Source organism: Calidris pugnax, unplaced genomic scaffold (assembly GCF_001431845.1).
Source record: "Calidris pugnax isolate Ruff unplaced genomic scaffold, ASM143184v1 scaffold188, whole genome shotgun sequence".
Lineage (NCBI taxonomy): Eukaryota > Metazoa > Chordata > Aves > Charadriiformes > Scolopacidae > Calidris > Calidris pugnax.
The window spans coordinates 13,221,732-13,243,389 of NW_015091257.1; the positions used below are offsets into that span (position 1 = coordinate 13,221,732).

Consider the following 21,658-nt stretch of genomic DNA (forward strand, 5'->3'; position numbering starts at 1 on the left):
TAAAGGTAGGAATGCCTCTCTCCTGGCAAAAGATCTTCCACATTTTTTTTTTTTTCCTAATTTGGAATCTATCAGGAGATCAATTTGTGACGCAGGCAGGCTTGCATCCTTGGTGATATGTCTCACACTGGCATACTTTTACAGGTCTGAAGTTTCATAGGTACGCAAACAGCACAGCCACTTGAAGTGTTTTTTATGGCCACCCAAGAAAAGGGCTTTGTATGTCTGGATATCAAATATTTCCATAACTCTCATTTTCTCTAAACTAGATGAAATATACATTTAATTTACTGTTGTCATGGAGGTCCTTAACTTTATTTATTCTTTCTTCTGTGCTTCAGCATTATTTTGAGCTCTTTCAGAAAACCAGCATTGTATTCTTCTCTGTCATGGTGATGTTCCTTGTTGCCAGCCACCTTTTCCTGTGATGTCCTGAGGCTGAGGCACTATCTAATAAGGAGCAATGTTGCACTTGACATTGTTACCCTCTTTACAATAGAACAGACTCTAAATAGCATGGTTTCTCGGGGAGCCCAAAAATCGTGTATAATGGAACTTACTCTCAGCTAGATATCAGTGCATGAAACTTCTGTTCACTGGATATTCATGGAATAATAGTGAAGTCAACATTGTATAGAAAGTTTAACGCTGTCATCTGCCATCTAAAAAACCTAAAGGAAATAAAAATTTTGCCTCAAATAGTTGAGATTACAGATCTCTTAAGTCATCAAAGTCTGGGCTGTGCAACTTTAATAGTATTTGACTTGATTTGTCAGGGCTGCTGGTTGTATCTGTTCCTTTCTGAAACACCTTAGCATTTTAAAAACTGGTAAAAATTACTGCTTCCTTTGGTAGGGGCTCCTGCTGACAAGAAAGAACGCCATACAGTCATGTGGGGTTTTCTTTTTTGATAGTAAAAACAAGACCTGTTGGATAAAAAGCTGAGTGTACCTTACAGATAAGAGAGTGGAAAAAGTTGTGACTTGTTAGAAAGCCGGTCTGTCAGCTTTTAATTCTATCTGCTACATCCTCCTTTCTCAAGGCTGGTCTTATCCTTGTAGCTGAACAAAAGCTGATAGCCCACGGTCAACAGGTCCATGGTCCCTGCTCCTCAAAGGCAAATGTTTGTTAAGTTGCAATTTGTATATTTTCATTCTGTGTCCTTACACATTTTGAATTTTCTGAAGGATGATGGGAGTTTCTCTTTAAGATCAGCTTGGGGATCTTAATGAAATTATTGACTTCCTTGCTTTCATCTGAAATGTTTAAAACTTTTTTTCATTCTGCTCATCTAGATGCATAAAGATAGTTTCACCTATGTTTGTTTAATAAATATACTCTCTAATGTTAGTTGGAGGAGAGCCGGAATGTTCAAAAGCAGATGAAGATACTGCAGAAGAAGCAAGCACAAGTTGTGAAGGAGAAGGTCCACTTGCAGAGCGAGCATGGCAAGGCCATTTTGGCACGTAGCAAACTGGAATCTCTCTGTCGGGAGCTTCAGCGTCATAACAAGACTTTGAAGGTTAGTTTATTTATGTAGATTGCAATGCAAATAGTGATGGAAATCTTACTGATTACTGCCTAAAATCAGGACTGCTGCTCTTTATTTTCCACTTTGTCAATTACCTGTGCCTGCAGAACATTGGTGGTGTGTGGCATAAGTGTACCTGATTTTAAGGTAAAGAATATGGGGATAGTTCAACTTGTTTTCCCCCTACCTCAGACTGGTTCATAGATCATATTACTTGCAGTATGTGATCTTGCCATGTTTGTTTCTGGGAGCTGTGCTGATAACTTGAAAAAAATAGCACAAGTGAAATAACAGCAGTATGAAATGGCAGGGTATCAAAAAAGGCTTAATTCTGACAGAATATAATGAATTGGAGTGAAATGGAAGAGAACCAAGAGATCCCTATCTGTGATCACTGTAGGAAGCTTAATTAACTTCATCAGTGCTGTTTCTAACATCTGGGTAATTCTTACATTTGCAGAGGAGTTCATATAGTGTCTTATAATACCAGCCCCTAAGCGATGTTAGTAATGGTAAGGACAAAATTCTCTAAAAGTTCTGAAATTTCTAGATTCTTTGTTCTGTGCACTTCATATGGCTAGGCAGCATAGCATATTATGGTTGTGGTTTAATTTAACTCTTGCACTCTAGAACTTGAAACTTTGCAGAAATGAGTTATTACCATTGTTTCTGACTCAAAAATATGAAAAAAGGTGTGTGGTTTGGCTTGAACACGTTAATATTCTCTCACCAAAGGAAGACAACATGCGGCAAGCGCGCGAATATGAAGAAAAACGGAAAGAAGGAACTGCACACTTCCAGATTACGCTGAATGAAATTCAGGCTCAACTGGAACAGCATGATATGCATAATGCCAAGCTCCGTCAGGAAAATATTGAACTGGGGGAAAAACTGAAGAAACTCATTGAGCAGTATGCATTGCGAGAAGAGGTGCTTACATTATGCTTTTAATGGGATTCTGTTAGTTACTTGACTGTAAGGATCAGATGATTATTTAAAGGGGAGAAAAAACTCTAATGCTTTACAGTCATCGTGTGTGTATGTATATATTTTAGATTATTCTTTCTACCTCACTACTGTGAAAAATTAAGTAGCTGTTTGGCCCCTTCCATGCTTTTCCTGTTTGGTTTTGCATATCTAAATTCAAGATGCATTGAAAAAACATCTTGCACAGTGAAAGCAGTCCAATAGAAATAAGTTGTCCAGAGATTGTGGAATCTGTCTTGAGAGTTATTCAGAACTCCTCTGGGCCAGGTGTGAACAACCTGATCAGACTTTGAAGTTGACCTAGTTTGAGTGGATTAAGTGGCTTCCAGAGGTTCTTTCCAACATAAATACGTAGTAATATTTGAAGTTCTTCTAAATTATAATTTCACAGTATAATGGGAGGGGGTATATAGTTTATTTTCTATCTTATTTGGTTTGGTTCATTAAGGTTGGGAGGTTTTGGCAAGCTTCTTTGTGTATGTAGCTCTTCTTGTTGGCATAGAATCAAAATAAGCTATCACACTTTAAGAATATATTTGGACTAGTGTCATGGAAATGACTGTATTTTAGGGCTAACTGAGCTAGCTTTAATTGGCACCAGTATGTGAGCTAGCCAGTCTAAACTACAGTAATGGAAAGCAGCCAATTCTACTTGTCAAACAGAGAACCAAGCTTCAAGGAGTTCTACAACTTAGTTCTTAGTTTGCATAGGTTTGGAATATGATTTCTCAACTGGTTTTGTTCATTCTTTTTTTTTAAAATCGGAATCAGTTTAAAAGCTCTCTGTAGACTCTAGTTTCCCACTTTTTGCTCTCGTGGAATATTTGTCATGGGAAAGAGAAAAGGTAGGAAGCTGCCTTGTGCTACTTCACAGATGGAAGTAAGACTGCAAAATGCAGTGATTTGTGGAATTCCATTGTCCAAATAAGCTGTTGTTGCAAATCTTGCTCATTTTGATCCTTTTTAATGGTGAGGACTAGACTTTTTAGGTGTAACCAAGTACAATAGGATTAGAGGTAGATACGCCAACTTCAAAACAAAGCATGTAGGCTACTGGTTACAGGATTTTTTAAATACCTGGTGTGAAGTGGCTGACAGTATTGTGCCCATTTAATAAAAAATGCTTCTGGCTTTCATGAAAGACAAAAACTGTGTAGCTATAATGTATGACAATAACAGGAGGAAAAGAGCATGTAAAACAGTCTTTGCTGCTTTTTCTTCTGCATGAAACATAGAAACAGAATGCATCTCCCCATACATGCGCACTGGTCAATTAAGGTGAGTGTACTCTTCATATTTGACTAATATGATTTTCTTTCTTTCTCTAGCATATTGATAAAGTGTTCAAACATAAAGAATTGCAGCAGCAACTTGTGGATGCCAAACTTCAGCAAACTACTCATCTTATTAAAGAAGCAGAGGAAAAACATCAGCGAGAAAGGGAGTTTGTAAGTGAATTCTACGTATGTTAAAAGAAATAACAAAACCCACCACACCAGATTTTTCATGATTTAAAGTCAATAAAGCAAACTCACTGAGGGGGACTGTCTTTTGAAAGTTAGGGTAGATTTCAACATGAAGACTGAGATTTAAGTTTTGTGTATGATGCCTGCGGTATTCATGTCTGTATTCACAGGCAAATATTACTGTTTGCATTTTCTTAGTAAATGTGCTGGTTATCATTTAGATTTTTCTTAGACTAGGAAGTGTCTTGAGCTGAAACCCCAAAGGGTACTTCTTTGCTGTCTTGTAACTTCTGTTTTTATGCTGTAAGAAAGCAGAACAAAGCATATGTTGTTCTAAACTTTGTCCCCAAAACTATGCCTGATGTTGATTATCAACGTACAAATAAAACAGTTTACTCGCAGCCTTCCAAGAAGTTAGCTTGTAATTTAAAAATAATACTTAAGTGAAGATTTCTTTTATACTCCTTACATAACTGTAACTTACACAGGAAAAGGAAGGCTTTTGCCTAGAATCTTAAAATGATCATCCAGTGTTGGATTTTGGATTGTTTTGTATTATTAAAACGTAATTTTGGAATCATAAACTGATGAAAATATCTTCAGAGATGAATCTACAAAATGGTGTCAAGTTTGAACTAGTGAAATGGTTCAAATTGAACTAGTCTGTAAAGGTGTTATTAGTGACTGGAGAAATGGAAGTAGAAAAAAAAATTAGAAGTTACAAAACAGATGTAAATTACAGTTCATTAATGAAATGCTCATTTAAGTGTAGCAGTTTAAACTTGCTATAGAAAAAGAAACCTTGATTCATTCTACCAATTAGAAAAATGTCTCAATAACAATAATTTCTGCATGCCACTACATGCTTTGAATAGTGTTTATGAAAGTATAGTATAGTAATGAAAAACCCATGTAAGAACTTGGTTGAATGGCCCTTAGGTGATGTTAACTCTTGTTCATTTTTCATCATAACTTGATAGTTCTTTAAGCCATTCTTAGGAGCACTCTTCATTTTATGCCATTTTGCAATTATTTTTTTTTTAGCTGCTGAAAGAAGCTACTGAGTCCAGACACAAATGTGAACAGATGAAGCAACAGGAAGCTCAACTGAAGCAGCAGGTATTGTTTTTTAATGGAGTGCTCTTCAATACCAGTTGTGCTGAAAAGAAAATACTGAGAGATTTGTGGTTGTAGTGAACTACATGTTACAATTTATTAGATGCAATATACTACTTGCAAAAAGTATTTGGTATTTTTTAAATTAAGTCTTAAATTTAATTTCCAGTTAGTAACTCTAAAATAGTGAAGTGTGAAGAATAAATTGTAAAGACTTGACATTTTGTACTTGCTGTTTAATACATATGGATAATACTGTTACTGGAAGGTGCTAAACACTGAATTGCTGAAGTTAGTATCCTCTTAAATTAATAGTGTTAATATTACAAAGAATAGAATAATTGAAAGGTTAAGAATCTTTTCATTGAGGTTACTTCTTTACCATACCCTGGCTTCTCTGGAACTGTTTTCTCTCTTCCAAAGGTATTTTTATCATCTTTTTCTTTTTTTTCTTTTTTTTTTGTTTTTTTGTTTTGTTTTGTTTTTGGTCAAATAGCTGTTTAGGACCAGAGAGGCATTTGTTATGCCTAGAAAGGGTTGGCTGGGGATTTTTACTCCTGCAGGTTTTTGGAATTTGTTCCTTACTATTTCCATCCCATCCTGTTGTGAAGGATTAAGAGCAAGCAATGTCATGTTTATCCTTGTTGTTATTGAGGCTGCCCTGGTTTCAGCTGGGATACAGTTAATTGTTTTTTCCCAGTAGCTTCTGTGCTTGGATTTAGTATGAGAATAATCAGATAACACATAGAGGGTTTAGTTGTTCCTTAAGTCCTAGTCAAGGACTTTTTCAGCTTCCCATAGAGGCTGAGAAGTGAGCATAGGCAGGACAAGCTGGTCAAAGGAATAGGCTTCATGCTCAGTATATAAATGGCAGTTGGCCAGGGGACAGGAATCCGGGATCACAACTTGGGGTGGCCTGGGCAATGGGTAGTGGTGAGCATCATCAGGTGGTGAGCAGTTGTATTGCATCACTTCTTTTTGTATTTTTTTTACCATTGTTGTTTTCCTCTTCTGTAACTGTTCTATCAAACTGTCTTTATTTCAACCCATGAGGGTTTTTTTTTTTCCCTTTCCCCTCCTTTTCTCCCTCTTCTCCCTACCCTATTGAGGGCAGAGAAGTGTGCAAGCAGCTGTGTGGTCCTAGTTTCCAGCTGAGGTAAAACCATGACAGAGGTTTACAGAGGAGTGTGCAAGCAGCTGTGTGGTCCTAGTTGCCAGCTGAGGTAAAACCATGACAGAGGTTTAGTAACTTAAAACTGAGTGTCTCCAAAAATAATTATGATATTCAATTTTTTTTCATGCTGTTGTGGTGGTGTTTCCTCTTCCCCAGCTCCTGCTCAAGCCATAGCCATCAGTGGGAGTTGTAATGTGTTGCACCTGGACTTTGGGGGATGGCTGGCAAATGAGCTGCACCTGGACTTTGGGGGATGGCTGGCAACAGCCAAAACGCTATCTGGAGCGCGGTCCTAGATATTTTGTTCCCATGAGAATACAGACAAAACGCTATCTGGAGTGCGGTCCTAGATATTTTGTTCCCATGAGAATATGACTATAGGTCAATTATCTTACTCTATAAATAGTGGACAGCCCAAGAGCCCTTTGAGCTTCCCTGCATGGCAGCAGGCTGCATGCCAGGATCTCCCCTTGAGTGGGAACTCTAGCTTAAGGTTCTGCTCCTCAAGGGTGAGAGATTCCTTGCCACAACAGATTCTCGGTAAGTGACTAATAGCTTGCTAAACTTTGAAATCTTAGCTAAGTGATATAAAGGACTGATTGTGCATATATAATCCTTTAGACATAAACCATTGACCAAGTCTGGGACTAGGATTGCATGCAGCAGCACCTAGACTCCTCTCTGAGAAGGAGTTTAGAAAGCAAGAGGGGTCCTTTCTGAACCTCATGACTCAATGGGAGGGGCTCCCTGACAGCTCATCTGACCCTGTCCTCTGTGCAGTAAATAATCAAGTGTGCCTTGGCATTGAATCTCACAAAACACTCTCACATTTACAACTAATTCTGTTAAATCACTGTTTCACCTTAATAAATATTTCACTACCTCTCTCTTACGAGTGAAGTTAATCACTCCACCCATGACAGCTGTAAATGCTGCAGCAAAATAATCTCTGAGAGTGGAGAGATGGTCTCCAGGTTTTTGTGTGGTGGTTCTGGATCACCTGGTCATTGGCCACACATGAGCTCACCACGTAAGGCAAAGGGGAAATAATAAGGTTAAGCTGACGTAGCATCTGAGAAGCAGCAACTATTCCTTTTATTGTATACTTCTTATTGCTTCAGTTTTGTGAGGTTTTTGTATTGAGTCTCCTTGCAAGCTCTGTTTCATGGCCTTTTTTCATACGTAGTAAACCCAGTTCTTTCCCAGGCTTTCCAGCTGTTACATTTGAAGTGTGTGTGTATGATTACATTTAACCACATATACACAGACATACCCAAGGGTGTCCAGTGACTTGGATTCTTTAATATCCAGATTCTCCAGAATATTTTTTTTTCTGCACTTAGACTTCTATGATTTTTAAGTTGTTTACATTTTATCTAAAATCCTGCTACCTTTTTGTTATGCTTTTTAATAGTAACAATAGGAGTAGTTTCCTGGGGCAAACAGATTTTTATTTTTTTTTGTAGAATAAGATGAGCTAGAAAGTTCAGTCACAAAAATGACAGTCATGATCTACTGTTGACAAAGTAGGCTAATTCCTGTTACAAAATTTCCTCTGCTGTTAGAGGAAAATATAATATTTCTGTGCTCTGAATTGTATTGTCCTGCAACCTCCAATGTAAGAATTGAGAGAACTGATTACTCTTCAGATAGAGTAAGAAGTTCCTAGTAAATGGTAATGGATTCTCAGAACATCAAATTACAACACTAGTAGTATAAGTTGTTTTAATAACAAGCATGATGTAATGTATGTTTTGTGGAAAAACTATGTTAATTAACATATTTTGCAGTTCCTTCTTGATGATTGCCCTTGTCTCGCAATTTTCTGTCATGGAACATTAATGCCCTTCACTTGTTAAAATGTAATGTTTTTCCCTACTAAATTAATTCCTTGTCAATATTCTCTTTCCATGATTTTTGATCACTAGGCAGATTTCATAGGTTGTGAATATAAATTTTGATTTCTGGAATCAATCATGTTTATTTTGTCTCAGCCTTAGTTGTTAGCTTTGGCTGGTTAAGATGGAAAGGTAGGTCTTTTTTGAAGTTTAATTTCACTAACCATGTGCTGAATTTCATGTATATTAAAGTCCGCAGATGCTTGAGGGTTTTTTTTTAGTGTGGAAGCAAAAATGAGATCATGATGAACTGTGATGTCTTCCAACATTCTATAAACCATAGAATATATTTTTCTTTAGAATATATTACTGTTCTATAAACATAGAACTCTCCTTTCATATATAATTTGAGTGGCATGTTTTCAGACAAGTTCTGTATGCTTCTCAAATGGAAATCGTAGAATAGTATAAAAAAAGTTTATCTTCTACTATTTTAATTTTCCCTTGTACCTTAATGTTTTTGTATTTGTATACAGCTGTTCAGATTAATGTTCCTGCCTCTTTCCCAACAGCTTTCTCTTTACATGGATAAGTTTGAAGAATTCCAGACCACCATGGCAAAAAGTAATGAACTCTTTACAACCTTCAGGCAAGAAATGGAGAAGGTACTTATAGGATTATTTAGTTTCATAAAAAGTAATATAAAAACGTATGCTCTTAGTGGGATACATTTTAGATTTTATAACAGCGTTTGCCTTCTGAAAGTATATGGAGTATTTTGACATTTGATTTGGATCATAAGATAGGGCATAAGAACTTGTCATATTATGGAAAAGAAATGTAATTTTTTCTTGTTTTTGACATGCTGCCTAATATCTGAATCCAAATTTCAGTGTTTTTTATCAGAGGCATACAATACTTCTTGGTCTTTTTGGCTGTGCTTGTGTTTTAAAACTTATTTTCCTAGAGCTTTTTATTAGTTGTACTTGAAGGTTGCTAGTCTGTTTCTTTTAACAATCAATCTTGTTTTCTTTGAATGCAGAATCTGCATTTGTGAGCTTGATTTTGTGCAGAAAGACTTTTCTCTAAAATAACTTGTTCAAACTGGACTTGGAAAGTTACAGTACTTTCCAAATGTTGCAACACAGGCCACAAAATTAAAGTCTTCTATTTATCTTTTGTAGATGACGAAGAAGATTAAGAAACTGGAAAAGGAAACCATAGTGTGGCGTACAAAATGGGAAAACAACAACAAGGCTCTTCTGCAAATGGCTGAAGAGGTAATTATCTGTTGAACAGCCATATGGCTAAACTAAAGTCTGCGTCCTAGGGAACATCATACAGTGTTTCAGTTTTGGAGAATTGGAAATAATACACAGTAACCTCTTGGATGATCTGTTTTCTGTTTCCGTGCAAATGGTACTGTTCTACTCAGATGTGGAAGATAAAAAGCTGCTATATAAATCTAAAGTCGTGACGCACAAAAAGCTCAGCCTCATCTTTCCCTGCTCACTGTTAAATTGGTGCAATAACGTGTATGAAATCATACAAGCTGAATGAATTGAACAGATTTTAATATGCTGAACAAAGTTCAATCAGTGCTGCAATAGAAATCTATTTTTAAATAGACAAGAGTGACATGAAGGAAATCCCCCGGGTGGAAGGCATCAGTTACTTTCCTGCAGCGCTGCTGCTTTGAGGGCGTGAGGTGCCGTTACTGAATAGTAGTCCAGCAGGAGAAGAGATAAACCAGTTTCCACAGAAGCCACACAGTTCTGCCTCCACTGTCTAATGCATAGTTAAAGTATATTAGGTGTGATTTTGCTAAACCATCTGCTAGGGTATATAGGTTCTGCTGTAGCACTGCTTATCTTTCCTAACTAGTTTCTTACAAGAACAGAGAGAGCCATGAGTATGATACCTTCTGACCTGGATTCTGCTGCTGGATTTTAAATTTCCCTCTTCTGTGCCCTTCTGCTCCCTGTAGTTGCCATTATTTGGGTTGCAACTGACTGCTTTATGGGCCTTTATATCGGGATTCTCACTGACACTCTGCCCTCAATTACAATTAGCATCATATAGTTCTCATTGCTTGTTTGTAAAGGTGCCTGTTGCCACTCCAGCTTAGACAGACCATCTGAAGTGTAGTGGTCAAGTATGCTGAGCAAATTTGCTCTAGTGCAGCTGGAATTTGACCCACTAGATTAATCAAGACTTAATATTCAGGATTAAATAGTAGTGATTCTTTAAAGAAAAAAAAAGATCAGTTGGATCACAGAGCTTTTATTTTCTTTTGTCCTTCAGAAAACAGTAAGAGATAAAGAATACAAGGGCTTTCAAATAAAACTGGAGCGTTTGGAGAAGCTATGCAGGGCTCTTCAGACAGAAAGGAACGAGCTGAATGAGAAGGTGGAAGTCCTTAAGGAGCAGGTTTCTCTCAGAGAAGCAGATGTGGATCTAGCTGTGCAGGTGTTGCAGTCCTGCACGCTCAATTTCCACGAGGAGCTGGGAACTCCCACTGACACGGAACCAGGGATCCAGCCCGATGTGGAATCGCGTGCGGCAGATAATTGTGAAAAGACTGTCTCGACAAGTCCTGCTCCTGGCACTGAATCTGTAGACTAAAATGAAGTGTAAACACTGTATTGAGAGATATATTTTGTGTATAACTTTCTCTGTTGGTGGTAACTATTTGGTTTTGTGGTGAAAATTTTCTTACTTTTTCTACCATATCTGTATTTTCTTAGAACTACTGGACTTATGTGGTACAGGAAGCTGCATAGCAGCTTTAAATAGCTTAAACTATAAATTTTCCACAACTGTGTTGCACATCTGCCTCATTTTTTAAAAGAAAATATTTTTCCATAAAAGGATGCATGTGCGTTTCCTCCCCACGACACAAATCACTGTCATGGAAGACCGTGTACAGATACAACATTGTTCCGGGGAAAGTAGTGACAGCGTGTCACTTTATTGGTTTAAAGAACAGCATTGGGGTTTTCTTCATTGATTTGACTCTCTAAAGAATACCAATTTCTCCAGTAAATTAATCTACACAAGGATGTCTAATGGCCAGTAAAAGTCAGCTTTCCCCTCTAGTATGTTTTCATATATATGAATGCAAAAGTAAAGGTCCAGAATATAGTAAAAGAGATGTTAAAAGGGTTTCATGTACTTTGTGGTATGAAAAAAACAGCTTTGAAATACATTGATTTGCAGCTGGTGAAACAGGGTGTACGACTTCTTGCAGACTTCTCAGGGTTGTGTTGTAAAGGTTATTTTGGACTGTTTGCCCTACCTGTGAACATGTTAAATATAAATGTGTGAGAAAATGTACAGCAACGTTACGGAGTAGAATTTTGCAGTTGTGTAGCCTACTGCACAAACGTTGGTCACGTTCTTCCCTCTTGGCTGCAGTGTGGTTATCCTGACTAGAGAAATCCGTTACTGTCTAGATAAATCTCTGGATTATCTGAAGGGCTGGAAAATTAGACATTTACTGCTGTAGGTGTGGAAGACCGTGAGTGTGTGGCATATAGGCTTTCTCTAATAGCCTGGTATGCAATGTATTTAAGCATATACTGGTTATAATTGAACATGGAGATTCAAATACTCTTCCTGAAGTACAACGTGGAATTTCTTGCACGTTCAGCCTCGAAGCTGTACCAGTTGGCAGAGTGCCTTCCCAGTTAGGTTATCTGGTAAAGATGGTACTTCAAATTTTTAGAGTAGCATACCACAAGCAAAAGCTCCCTTGTTAACTGTAAACCATATAGTCTTTTCCTAGAAAATTCGATATCCACACTTTGGCTTCTTTTCCTGAGAGAAACCGAGGACCATCACTTAGATTTCGGCAAGACAATGTGTGAAGTAATGACAAGCTACCCTTAACTTCAGTTCCCATGTACTTAATTTTCTAGTTTTGGTTGCTGTCATTTTAAGAAATACAAACGTGTAGCCTTTTCTGGTACTTAAAAGTTCTTTGCACTTATTTGAGAGGGGATTTCTGAATGGAGCACATCTCTCAATGAGCTTCCCAGCCTCGTTGCCCTTGACAGTTTAGTGGCTAAATTACTTGAATGTTCAGGCTGCACTGAGCTCCTGATCCTTTTCCTGTAGAAATGTACATTGAAATAATGTAGCTGTCTCTGAAAGAGAAGTAAGGCTCTGTAAGGCCTGGTGTGTTGTAGCTCATACCACTGAGAGGAACTGTGCAAAACTGACACTTGTGAGCTGGTGGAGCAGAGGGGGAAGCTGGCCATCGTTTCTCCTGGATTGGTGTGGGTTTTGTGCTCGTGGTCCAAGCACAGTGCAGGAATGGAAAGAAGGTAGCATTGAGCAGTCAGTCAAGCTGGACTCGGAGCTTTGAAATGTTAATCATGCTAATCATATGGCATAAAAAAATACTGGAAAGAAGTATTTCAGACTTGCTTTTCAAATGACTTGCTTTATAGGATCAAACTGTTTAAAAAAAAAGGTTGTTGCAAGAACTGGTTTTCAGCTAACACTAAGCGTGAAGTAATTTTCCTGAGGAAAAGTGAAAAAACTTTGTATCTGATGCATCATGCCCTTGGCAAGGTAGGACACGCAGTTTTCTATTTTTACAATTTATTATTTGGACATTTGTATCTTTAACAATCCTTTCTATAGTGCTTGTTCTATATGGAGGCAAGAGTGACTTTTTGGACCCTGCTGCAAGAATATTTTAAAGGGCTTTTAGAGATGTGACAGATGTATAGAACAGCAATACAAATATATTTGCTACTGACTTACTCTGTAGATGAAGCAGAACGCCCCGAGTGAAAGGGTTTTAAATTGGGGATATCTCTTTCTCTTCCCTACCCTTAACATTACCCGTATCATATCAATTTATCTGGCCAAGGTGAGCGCTGCTTGGCTTCCTGAAACCAGTCAATACAGATTCATGCATTGCTTCGAGAGTGGTGTTTTTAAAAAAAAAAAAAAAAAAGTTTAAAAAAAAAATAATACAGATTTCTATAAGGGATAAGCTCAGCACTCTAACAGATCTGCCATACAGCAGGCTCTTGCACTGCCAGTCTGCAGCCAAATTGGCTCCAGTAGGGTTTTTAATTAAACTTGTATTAATGCCTTTCTCCCACTACCATGAACCGTTTAACCTGGGCTGTAAACGGATGTAGCCTGAAATCAGTATCTCTAATTGTCAAAACTCTGGGGCCCGACTGACAGTTTCACCGCGATTAAGCTGCGAAAAGCTAAATGGTATGTGATGCAAGACCCAAATCCGTGTCTACGTACACAAGTGAGTTAGGGCTGTATCTCTGACATTTTGTCCTTCCTTTCATTACACCTGGTTACGTTACAGTTCAATTCTCAGGTGTTGCAGAAAATCTACCTCTTTGGACTGTAGATGGAAATAACTGTGAAAAAAGTGATGCAGAAATCTAGTTTGTGCTAAACACACTGCTTTATTTTTACAACCCATGTCTGCTTTCATGACGAAAAAATTATAAATGAACAGGCAGTTTTTGTTTTGCTTTTCAAAAACATTTTGTAGAGATTTTTCACTAATGTGAATCTGAAATTTTATCTACTCGATTCTGTATAGATTAAGTAAATAAGTATGCTGAATATATTGGACTCTGAGTTTTTCTTTAACATCATAATCACGTCTTCTAACTGGATCTACAGAGCTCGTTCACTCTAACAGATCTGCCATACAGCAGGCTCTTGCACTGCCAGTCTGCAGCCAAATTGGCTCCAGTAGGGTTTTTAATTAAACTTGTATTAATGCCTTTCTCCCACTACCATGAACCGTTTAACCTGGGCTGTAAACGGATGTAGCCTGAAATCAGTATCTCTAATTGTCAAAACTCTGGGGCCCGACTGACAGTTTCACCGCGATTAAGCTGCGAAAAGCTAAATGGTATGTGATGCAAGACCCAAATCCGTGTCTACGTACACAAGTGAGTTAGGGCTGTATCTCTGACATTTTGTCCTTCCTTTCATTACACCTGGTTACGTTACAGTTCAATTCTCAGGTGTTGCAGAAAATCTACCTCTTTGGACTGTAGATGGAAATAACTGTGAAAAAAGTGATGCAGAAATCTAGTTTGTGCTAAACACACTGCTTTATTTTTACAACCCATGTCTGCTTTCATGACGAAAAAATTATAAATGAACAGGCAGTTTTTGTTTTGCTTTTCAAAAACATTTTGTAGAGATTTTTCACTAATGTGAATCTGAAATTTTATCTACTCGATTCTGTATAGATTAAGTAAATAAGTATGCTGAATATATTGGACTCTGAGTTTTTCTTTAACATCATAATCACGTCTTCTAACTGGATCTACAGAGCTCGTTGTATTTGTTTGGACACTCAAGAATGAGAATTAAAAGCTGTGAAATGGGAACTCAAGCGTATGGTTCAAGTGAAATGAAGAGTGGCATTACGGGGTCATGTCGATGGCTTGTGTGTTGCTGGTGGTGGCCAGTACAAGCCACACGGGCAGTGTATGGTAAGAAAGGTGCTGTAGCTGCTGGGGAGAGAGTGGGGGCTCTGGCTGAAGCTGTGGCTGCTGCTTTGAATTCTGCTTCTGCCGTCTGTCTCCAAAACTTTATCTGCCGTAGTTCAGTTGAGTGCGGCGTGGAGAAAAACGTGGGGTTTTCTCTTAAAAATTGGGTTGTCTAGTGACGTCATCAAGGTGCTCCCTGTTGTGTCATACAATGTGGGATCACTTGTTGCTGATGTACAACTCTCTCCCAGTTTCCTAATAATGCTGCAAGTGTCTTGTTTGCCTTTCTGGTGTATTCCCTAACATTTGGCAGCTTCTCTGAACTTGAGAACTAGTTTTTGAGTTCAGTTTTCCTTCACGTATACTTTTTTTCTAGGTAATACATAGAATTTTTTACAGCAATATACGATGATGTGCTCTGTGACTATTTGAAGATGGTATTAATTTTTTTATTAAAATATACATAAATTGTACACTTGTTTGAAGATACCCATCTCACAAAAGCTGAGCAATGTATGTCCAAAAAAATATATAAATTGTTCACTTGTTTGAAGATATCCATCTCACAAAAGCTGAGCAATGTATGTCCTACCCCTGAGCCTTTTCTAGAGCTGTGCCAAGTATTTTGGATTCCTGGTCTGGGTTGCCATCCTTCCTGTAGTTGTTTGCCTGTGGAGACTTGTCTCCACAAAAGGCTCTGCCTCTGCCCCTATATAAGCATCTCTATTATTTCTATCCTCTCCTACTGTGCTTGCTCCAGGGACCTCCTAGACTGTTCCCTCTCAGCTGGATTGTATTTCCAGCCGACATCTGGTAGGTTGATGCAGGAGTCAGATCTACTGATGGTGGTTCTGTGGATCTTCCCCCGTCTTCCCAAATTCCTTATAAAAAGTTGGTTTTGCTAGAGAGAAATTTGGTTATGCGTCACATTAGTAGCTGAGGAAGTTTGCTAGTCCTTAGAGGGTTTTTTTTGTTAGGTTCTAAGTCTCTCCTGTTAATGTAAACGCACATGTGTATTTAACTCTTTTCTTCTGCAGAGTAGCTCTGATGTGAGAACCTCTTTCACCAGCTGCATTCCCAGCCCTCCAGCCCAGTGCTGCCAGGGCTTCATCTCCCTGGCAGGTGGGCAACTGTGTTTGATGTACTTGGAAAAGATACTTGCTTTTAGGCCTTTAGTAAGTTATTCTTCACAGGTACTTTTTTTGCTCCTTTCTGAAAAAAAAATATATATATTTGCTTTTAATTTTCCCATTAGCCACCTTTTTCCTCTTGCTTAGACATGTCTTCTTGAACTGGCTTTTATTGATCTTTGCTGACTCTGGCACCCATCTCGCCTAAAACTCCCAAGTAATTTAAGAATATCGTGCTACTTGCAAAGACTTTTAAGTTCCTTTAAAACTGTTTGTTCCCTTCCAGCTTTGAGGTTGCATGGTATTTTGGATTTCCTGCTCAAACAAGGATCTGGGGTTTGCCTACCTCATGGACTGCGACAGCTGAGTCCTGAAGCAGGCATAATTGAGCATAACTCAAGATTATGCCAAGAATACGGCTCATAAAGCTCTACTTCAAGAAAGTAATTGCATCCAGCATCTAAAATTTTAAATAATTGTTACATCTTGTGATGTTTGCTCAAGATGAGGAACTGAATTCAAGTCCTGCATTTTTTAACCTTATTCTAACCAGAGCCATGTAATAGATAGTCCATACTGATGTAGTTCCCTGTCACTTCCACCAACTTTGTCCTGGTGTTGAGAGTTAAAATAACAACCTCCAAGATACATTACTGGTATTTAATCCATGTAATTTGTTGGGCTTGGGGTGGTTTGGTTGGGTGTTTTTTTTTTTCCCCACCAGCATTCATGTCATAGTGCCTCCTTTTGTGACTCCTGCTCATCAAAAGCTTTTGCTGGCTTTGACTGCCCTTCTCCTGTTTCCTGCCAGAAGGTTACTGAACCTGCCCCTAACCCTGTTCTCCAGCACGTGGTTCTTAGGCAGGCTTGATGTTTAAAGCAGAAAATGATTGCCTTCTGAAGGGGAACAGTAGTTACACGGCTCTCAAACACGTTTTGATGCTTCAGTTGACAAGGTTACCATTTGTTTCGCTGGTTTGGCCATGCCAGGACTAGGGGGGGAACCTTTGGGTTTGCATGTCATTTATCTGAAGGGACAGAAGCTGACTTCGAGAGAATTAAGAGAACCAACTGCATTACACTTTCTAGTGGCTGGAAAGCAAAAGGTGACAGTGGGTGTTGACTAAGTACTTCTCATTTTCTGTGGGGAGTTCACTCAGCTAAGCAATGAATGCACTTCATTCAGCTTATTGCAGCGCTGAAGTGGAGATGTACAGCACACACACCAACACAGCGACCATCTAGTGCAACTGCCCTGCTATAATAAGGTAGGGTATGGAGAAGGGCATAAAACAAATGACAAAAATCACCTGGGATCAACATGTGATACCCTTAAGGGCCTCGCATGCAACAATAAAAGCTGCACAAGTAAAGCAAACACAGTTCTTCATACACAGTAAAGGAGAAACCCCTGATGTTGCTTTTTGTCTCGTTGAGGCAAAATGCAGGACTGATACACACTCTCCAACTTTCGCTGTTGTATAGGTATCAATCTTCTAAAATATTTCAGTATTAATTAGCCCTAACCTCTTCCACCTCCTCACAGAGGTATTTCATTGCAGTTTTAGAGTTGGAAGGGACCATAGAGATCATCTAGTCCACCTCCCCTGCTGAAGCAGGACCACCCAGAGCTTGTCAGAGCATGTTACTCAGGACTGCATCCAGGCGGGTCTTGAAAATCTCCAGAGAAGGGGACTCCACAACCTCCCTGGGCAGCCTGTTCCAGGGCTCCGTCACCCTCACCGTGAAAAAGTTCTTCCTCATATTCAAGAGGAACCCTTTCTGTTCCAGCTTGTGCCCATTGCCCCTTGTGTCATTTCTGTCGTTCAAGTTTCCATTCAGAGGAGCTGGTGATGCAAACCATCACGTACTTAGAGAAGTGATCACAATCTGTGATGCACACACAGTAATGAATTTTTGGCAGGGGGGGGTTGAACTAAGTGATCTCCAGAGGTGCCTTCCAACCCGGTATCACTCTGTGATTCTGTGAACCACCACTACAACATGGGGCTGGAAGTGTGCAAGAGTGCTGCTCTCCAGCTACTGCTCCTCTGAAGAGCTCAAGAGGCTGAAGGTTTTGTCATTCAGCTTCTGGAAACACAGGTCCGTTGAAATAAAATAGCAGCTTTTCAACATAATTTGTAATTCCACTACCATTCACATTATATTTCACTGCAAAGATAAAAGAATTTAGATTGGTGCGGGCTGAAAACCTTAGCGAGAGAAGATACCCTTTATGCTGAAAAATTGCACCAAATATGTAGGTGTTGAGAAGAAGTGAGGAAGTCACCCTAAACTGGCAATTTTTCACTTGAAATTACCTTCTGTAGTTTTTGTTGTGCCTGCACTTCTCAAAATAACTAATACAAAAAAGGTAGGTCTCAAAACTCTACATAGTTCTCTCTGAGATAAATAAAGGCCAGTGGATGGAAAGTTTGCTGGTTTTTTACTCTCCCCAGCACTTCCCAACCTGCAGGAGTAGCTGATGGAATTAAGTACGCTCTGTAAGTACACCTGAAGTAACTATTGTTTAATGCAATAAATAAATATCTTGCTGTAGCCACTGTTCAGGTTGACTATTTTACAACCTTTTTTTTTTTTTTTTAAACTTCAAATTTCACTATTTTTACTACTAACTGCAGCACATAAGCAGTATCTACTTACTGCGGAGGTCACCAGTTTATAAAATCAAAATATTAAGGCTGTAGGATAGACAAAAGAGGCTTAAAAATGACAACATTCCAATGTTTCACAAACATTCACAAACATTCTCCTCAGGCAATAAGAAAGCGTACGGGACCTGCAAAGTAAAACCACAATGGTCCCACAGTAGCACATTCCCAGTCAGTTACCAAAAGGTTTGAATAAGCGAGATGTAGGTTAACTCTTAAATTAAATGCTGGCCCTGTGACCTGGCTGTGGGATCGAACTGTCCTAGAGCTACCAAAGTGAGTCTTGTGGAAGGTTGCCCCTGCTGAAGGGAGGTATGTATCATAGAACAGTTAAAGTTGGAAGGGACCTTAAAGACCATCTAGTTCCAACCCCCCTGCCATGGGCAGGGACACCTCCCACTAGAGCAGGTTGCTCAAGGCCACATCCAGCCTGGCCTTGAACACCTCCAGGGATGGGGCATTATATGTATGTACACATATATTGTACACAATTCAGATTTGTGGAAAAGAAGTCAGTACAGAGATTGTATTTACTGGAGCACATTGAACTGCAAGTATATTAAAGATAATGAAATTATGCTCTCTTCTTGCTCTGTAATGAATTAGCCCTTCCTGCTGCCTTTCAGCTGTACGACAGTAGGTACTGAGTGCATCCCTCAGCCCCAGCTAGCTGCCTCTCCACACTCCACAGGGATGTTGAAGACACCCATCAGTGACCCAAGAGAGCTTCCAGCTTGGAGCTCTTGGTCTCTCAGTAAAGGAAACGAAGAACACTGACAGACATTTTTATTTTAAAAGATAGAGATGTCTGTACATTAGCATTGCATCAGTGCTAAAATGCTTCTTGACAGCATGCTGCTTATCAACCAGACAGGTATGCTTTTGCAACAATTTAACTTTATCCAGTTAACTAGGGTACAAAATAAGGTCATTAAAACACCAGAATGGCTTTAGGCTATTATGAGTGGCTGAGTGGCAACCTGTCTGGGTCTTGCCAGCCACAGCGGTGCTTTGGCAGGTGTTCTGCATCCTGCAGGAGACTGTGTTTCCAACAGGAATGAATTAATGAATGAATCTGAAATAAGAGGCACAGTCTACCGGGAGGGTCTCTAACTCTGAGTCACCAGCTTCATGAGGGGATGTGAGATGTTTCTGGACAGCCCAGGACAGAATCTGCTAGCCCAGTAGCTGCATTGGCTGTCTTCAGGCCTTCAGCAGCAGGTCCCCCTGTACCCGTTGGTGAAACCAAAACCACACTCAGAGAATGCACTCATCTCCTTTTCCTGGATACTGTTTTTACACCCCTGAACACCAGCTAGAGCGAAGCACGGTTAACTGGGTAGTGGCCTAGCTGTCCTTCAGCAGCTTTCACGCTGTTCAGCACCTCACCTCCAGCTGCCACCCACCTGCTAAACGCTGACAGCATCTCTGCCTTCCACGGGAATATTCAAGTGCTTTTGCACCTACCTGCATCACTTTTCGAGGAACCAGTCTGGAAAAAGGTGTGGAAGGAGACACGTCTGTGTGCATGATGACCCAGTGCCAACGCGGGGTGTCCTGGTAACAGCAGGCAGGGAACTCAAAACAAACAGCCTAAGAAGAGCAATGAGAAGAGAGCTGCAATTAGTAGTTCATCCCTCTTTCCCCCCTCCTCTATCATCTGGTTAGTGAGGCAGTAAGAAAAATTAACCACCCAACCATAAAAGGCACACCAAGGTGAAATCACCCATCGTAGGAGTGAATTGCACTGTGGGTGCTGGTGCAAGGCAGCCAGTAGGTCTCCTCAAAGTAAGCCCTGAGGAGCACCAGCAGCAGGAGGGGTCATCTCATAGCACCCAGCCACGTCTGTGCCACGAAGAGCCACTATTGTGCTCTCTGGGAAGCACTTCTGTTTCTCCAGTACCCATCAATCAGTCTGGCCACCAACATCCTCATTTCCTACTGTTCAAGAGCTGTGAATGTCAGAATGGATGTCAAAAGGAAGAAGGACCTGACCAAAACCCAGCCCCAAGTTCAGTGTGTTTAAATTTGCACAGGGCAGCAAATGATAAGCATTAATCAGCACCCAGAGTCCCCCTTAGATATCACTGTGGGGACCTTCCGTCAAGGTAAGGGAAACTGCTGGCCTGCTTATGCCAACCAAGACTTTGGCAACAGATGTTGACTCTCTTAGCTGAATGACCATTAGCCAAATAGGAAAGTTGGCAATACCTTTGCTCTCCATCGTCACTGCCATTCCCTCACAGCACCGGCACAGGGATTATCTGCTGTAGATGATGACCAGAGGAATGCTGGAAGGAAGTTGGTCCTCTCAGTGACACACAGGGGAGCACCTTCCTGAGGAACGGAACGCTGAACCACAGATGTCTAGTGTCAAGTTCCAGCTGTCAACTGCCACCTCTGTCCTGGAAAGGGCTGGCTGTGGCTGAAGTTAGTACTAACATACCAGTACGTGGTACCAGTACTCATGAAAGTTAATTACCTCCCTTGTCAAAATCACCTTTTGTTCATTCCCAACCCATTCCCAAGTATCAACGATTTTAAGAATGGGAGGCAATATTACACCGGTCTATTAGTATCATAGAACAGTTTGGGTTGGAAGGGACCTTTAAAGGTCATCTAGTCCAACCCCCCTGCAGTGAGCAGGGACATCTTCAACTAAATCAGGTTGCTTAGAGCCCCGTCCAATCTGACCTGGAATGTTTCCAGGGATGGGACATCTACCACCTCTCTGGGCAACCTGTGCCAGTGTTTCGCCCCACTCAGCACAAAAAAATTCTTCCTCATATCTAGTCTAAATCTGCCCTCTTTGAGTTTAAAACTGTTATCCCTTGTCCTATCACTACATTCCCTGATAAAGAGTCCCTCCCCATCTCTCTCCTGTAGGCCCCTTAAATTACTGAAAGGCCGCAGTAAGGTCTCCTTGGAGCCTTGTCTTCTCCAGGCTGAACAACCCAGCTCTCTCAGCCTGTCCCCACAGCAGAGGTGTTCCAGCCCTCTGACCATTTTTGTGGCCCTCCGTTCCAACAGGTCCATGTCCTTCCTGTGCTGAGGGCTCCAGAGCTGGATGCAGCACTCCAGGTGGGGTCTCACCAGAGTGCAGTAGAGAGGAAGAATCACTTCCCTTGACCTGCTGGCCATGCTTCTTTTGATGCAGCCCAGGATACTAGATCTTAAGGAGTGTCCAGCCTAACAACTTCCCACACAGAACACAAAGTGAGCTAAATCAAAACTCCTATTCACTCAACTC

General features: G+C 40.0%; 1 protein-coding gene across 1 annotated transcript; it reads left to right on the top strand.

Moving 5' to 3' along the window:
- The first annotated feature begins 117 nt into the window (after positions 1-117).
- On the top strand, positions 118-13,724 carry TXLNG (taxilin gamma). The gene is made up of 8 exons (XM_014960181.1): positions 118-144; positions 1,352-1,522; positions 2,267-2,461; positions 3,847-3,966; positions 5,029-5,103; positions 8,685-8,777; positions 9,297-9,392; positions 10,417-13,724. Exons 1-8 carry the CDS (start codon positions 118-120, stop codon positions 10,735-10,737), a joined length of 1,098 nt encoding a protein of 365 aa, XP_014815667.1. The 3' UTR covers positions 10,738-13,724.
- The last annotated feature ends 7,934 nt before the right edge of the window (positions 13,725-21,658 follow it).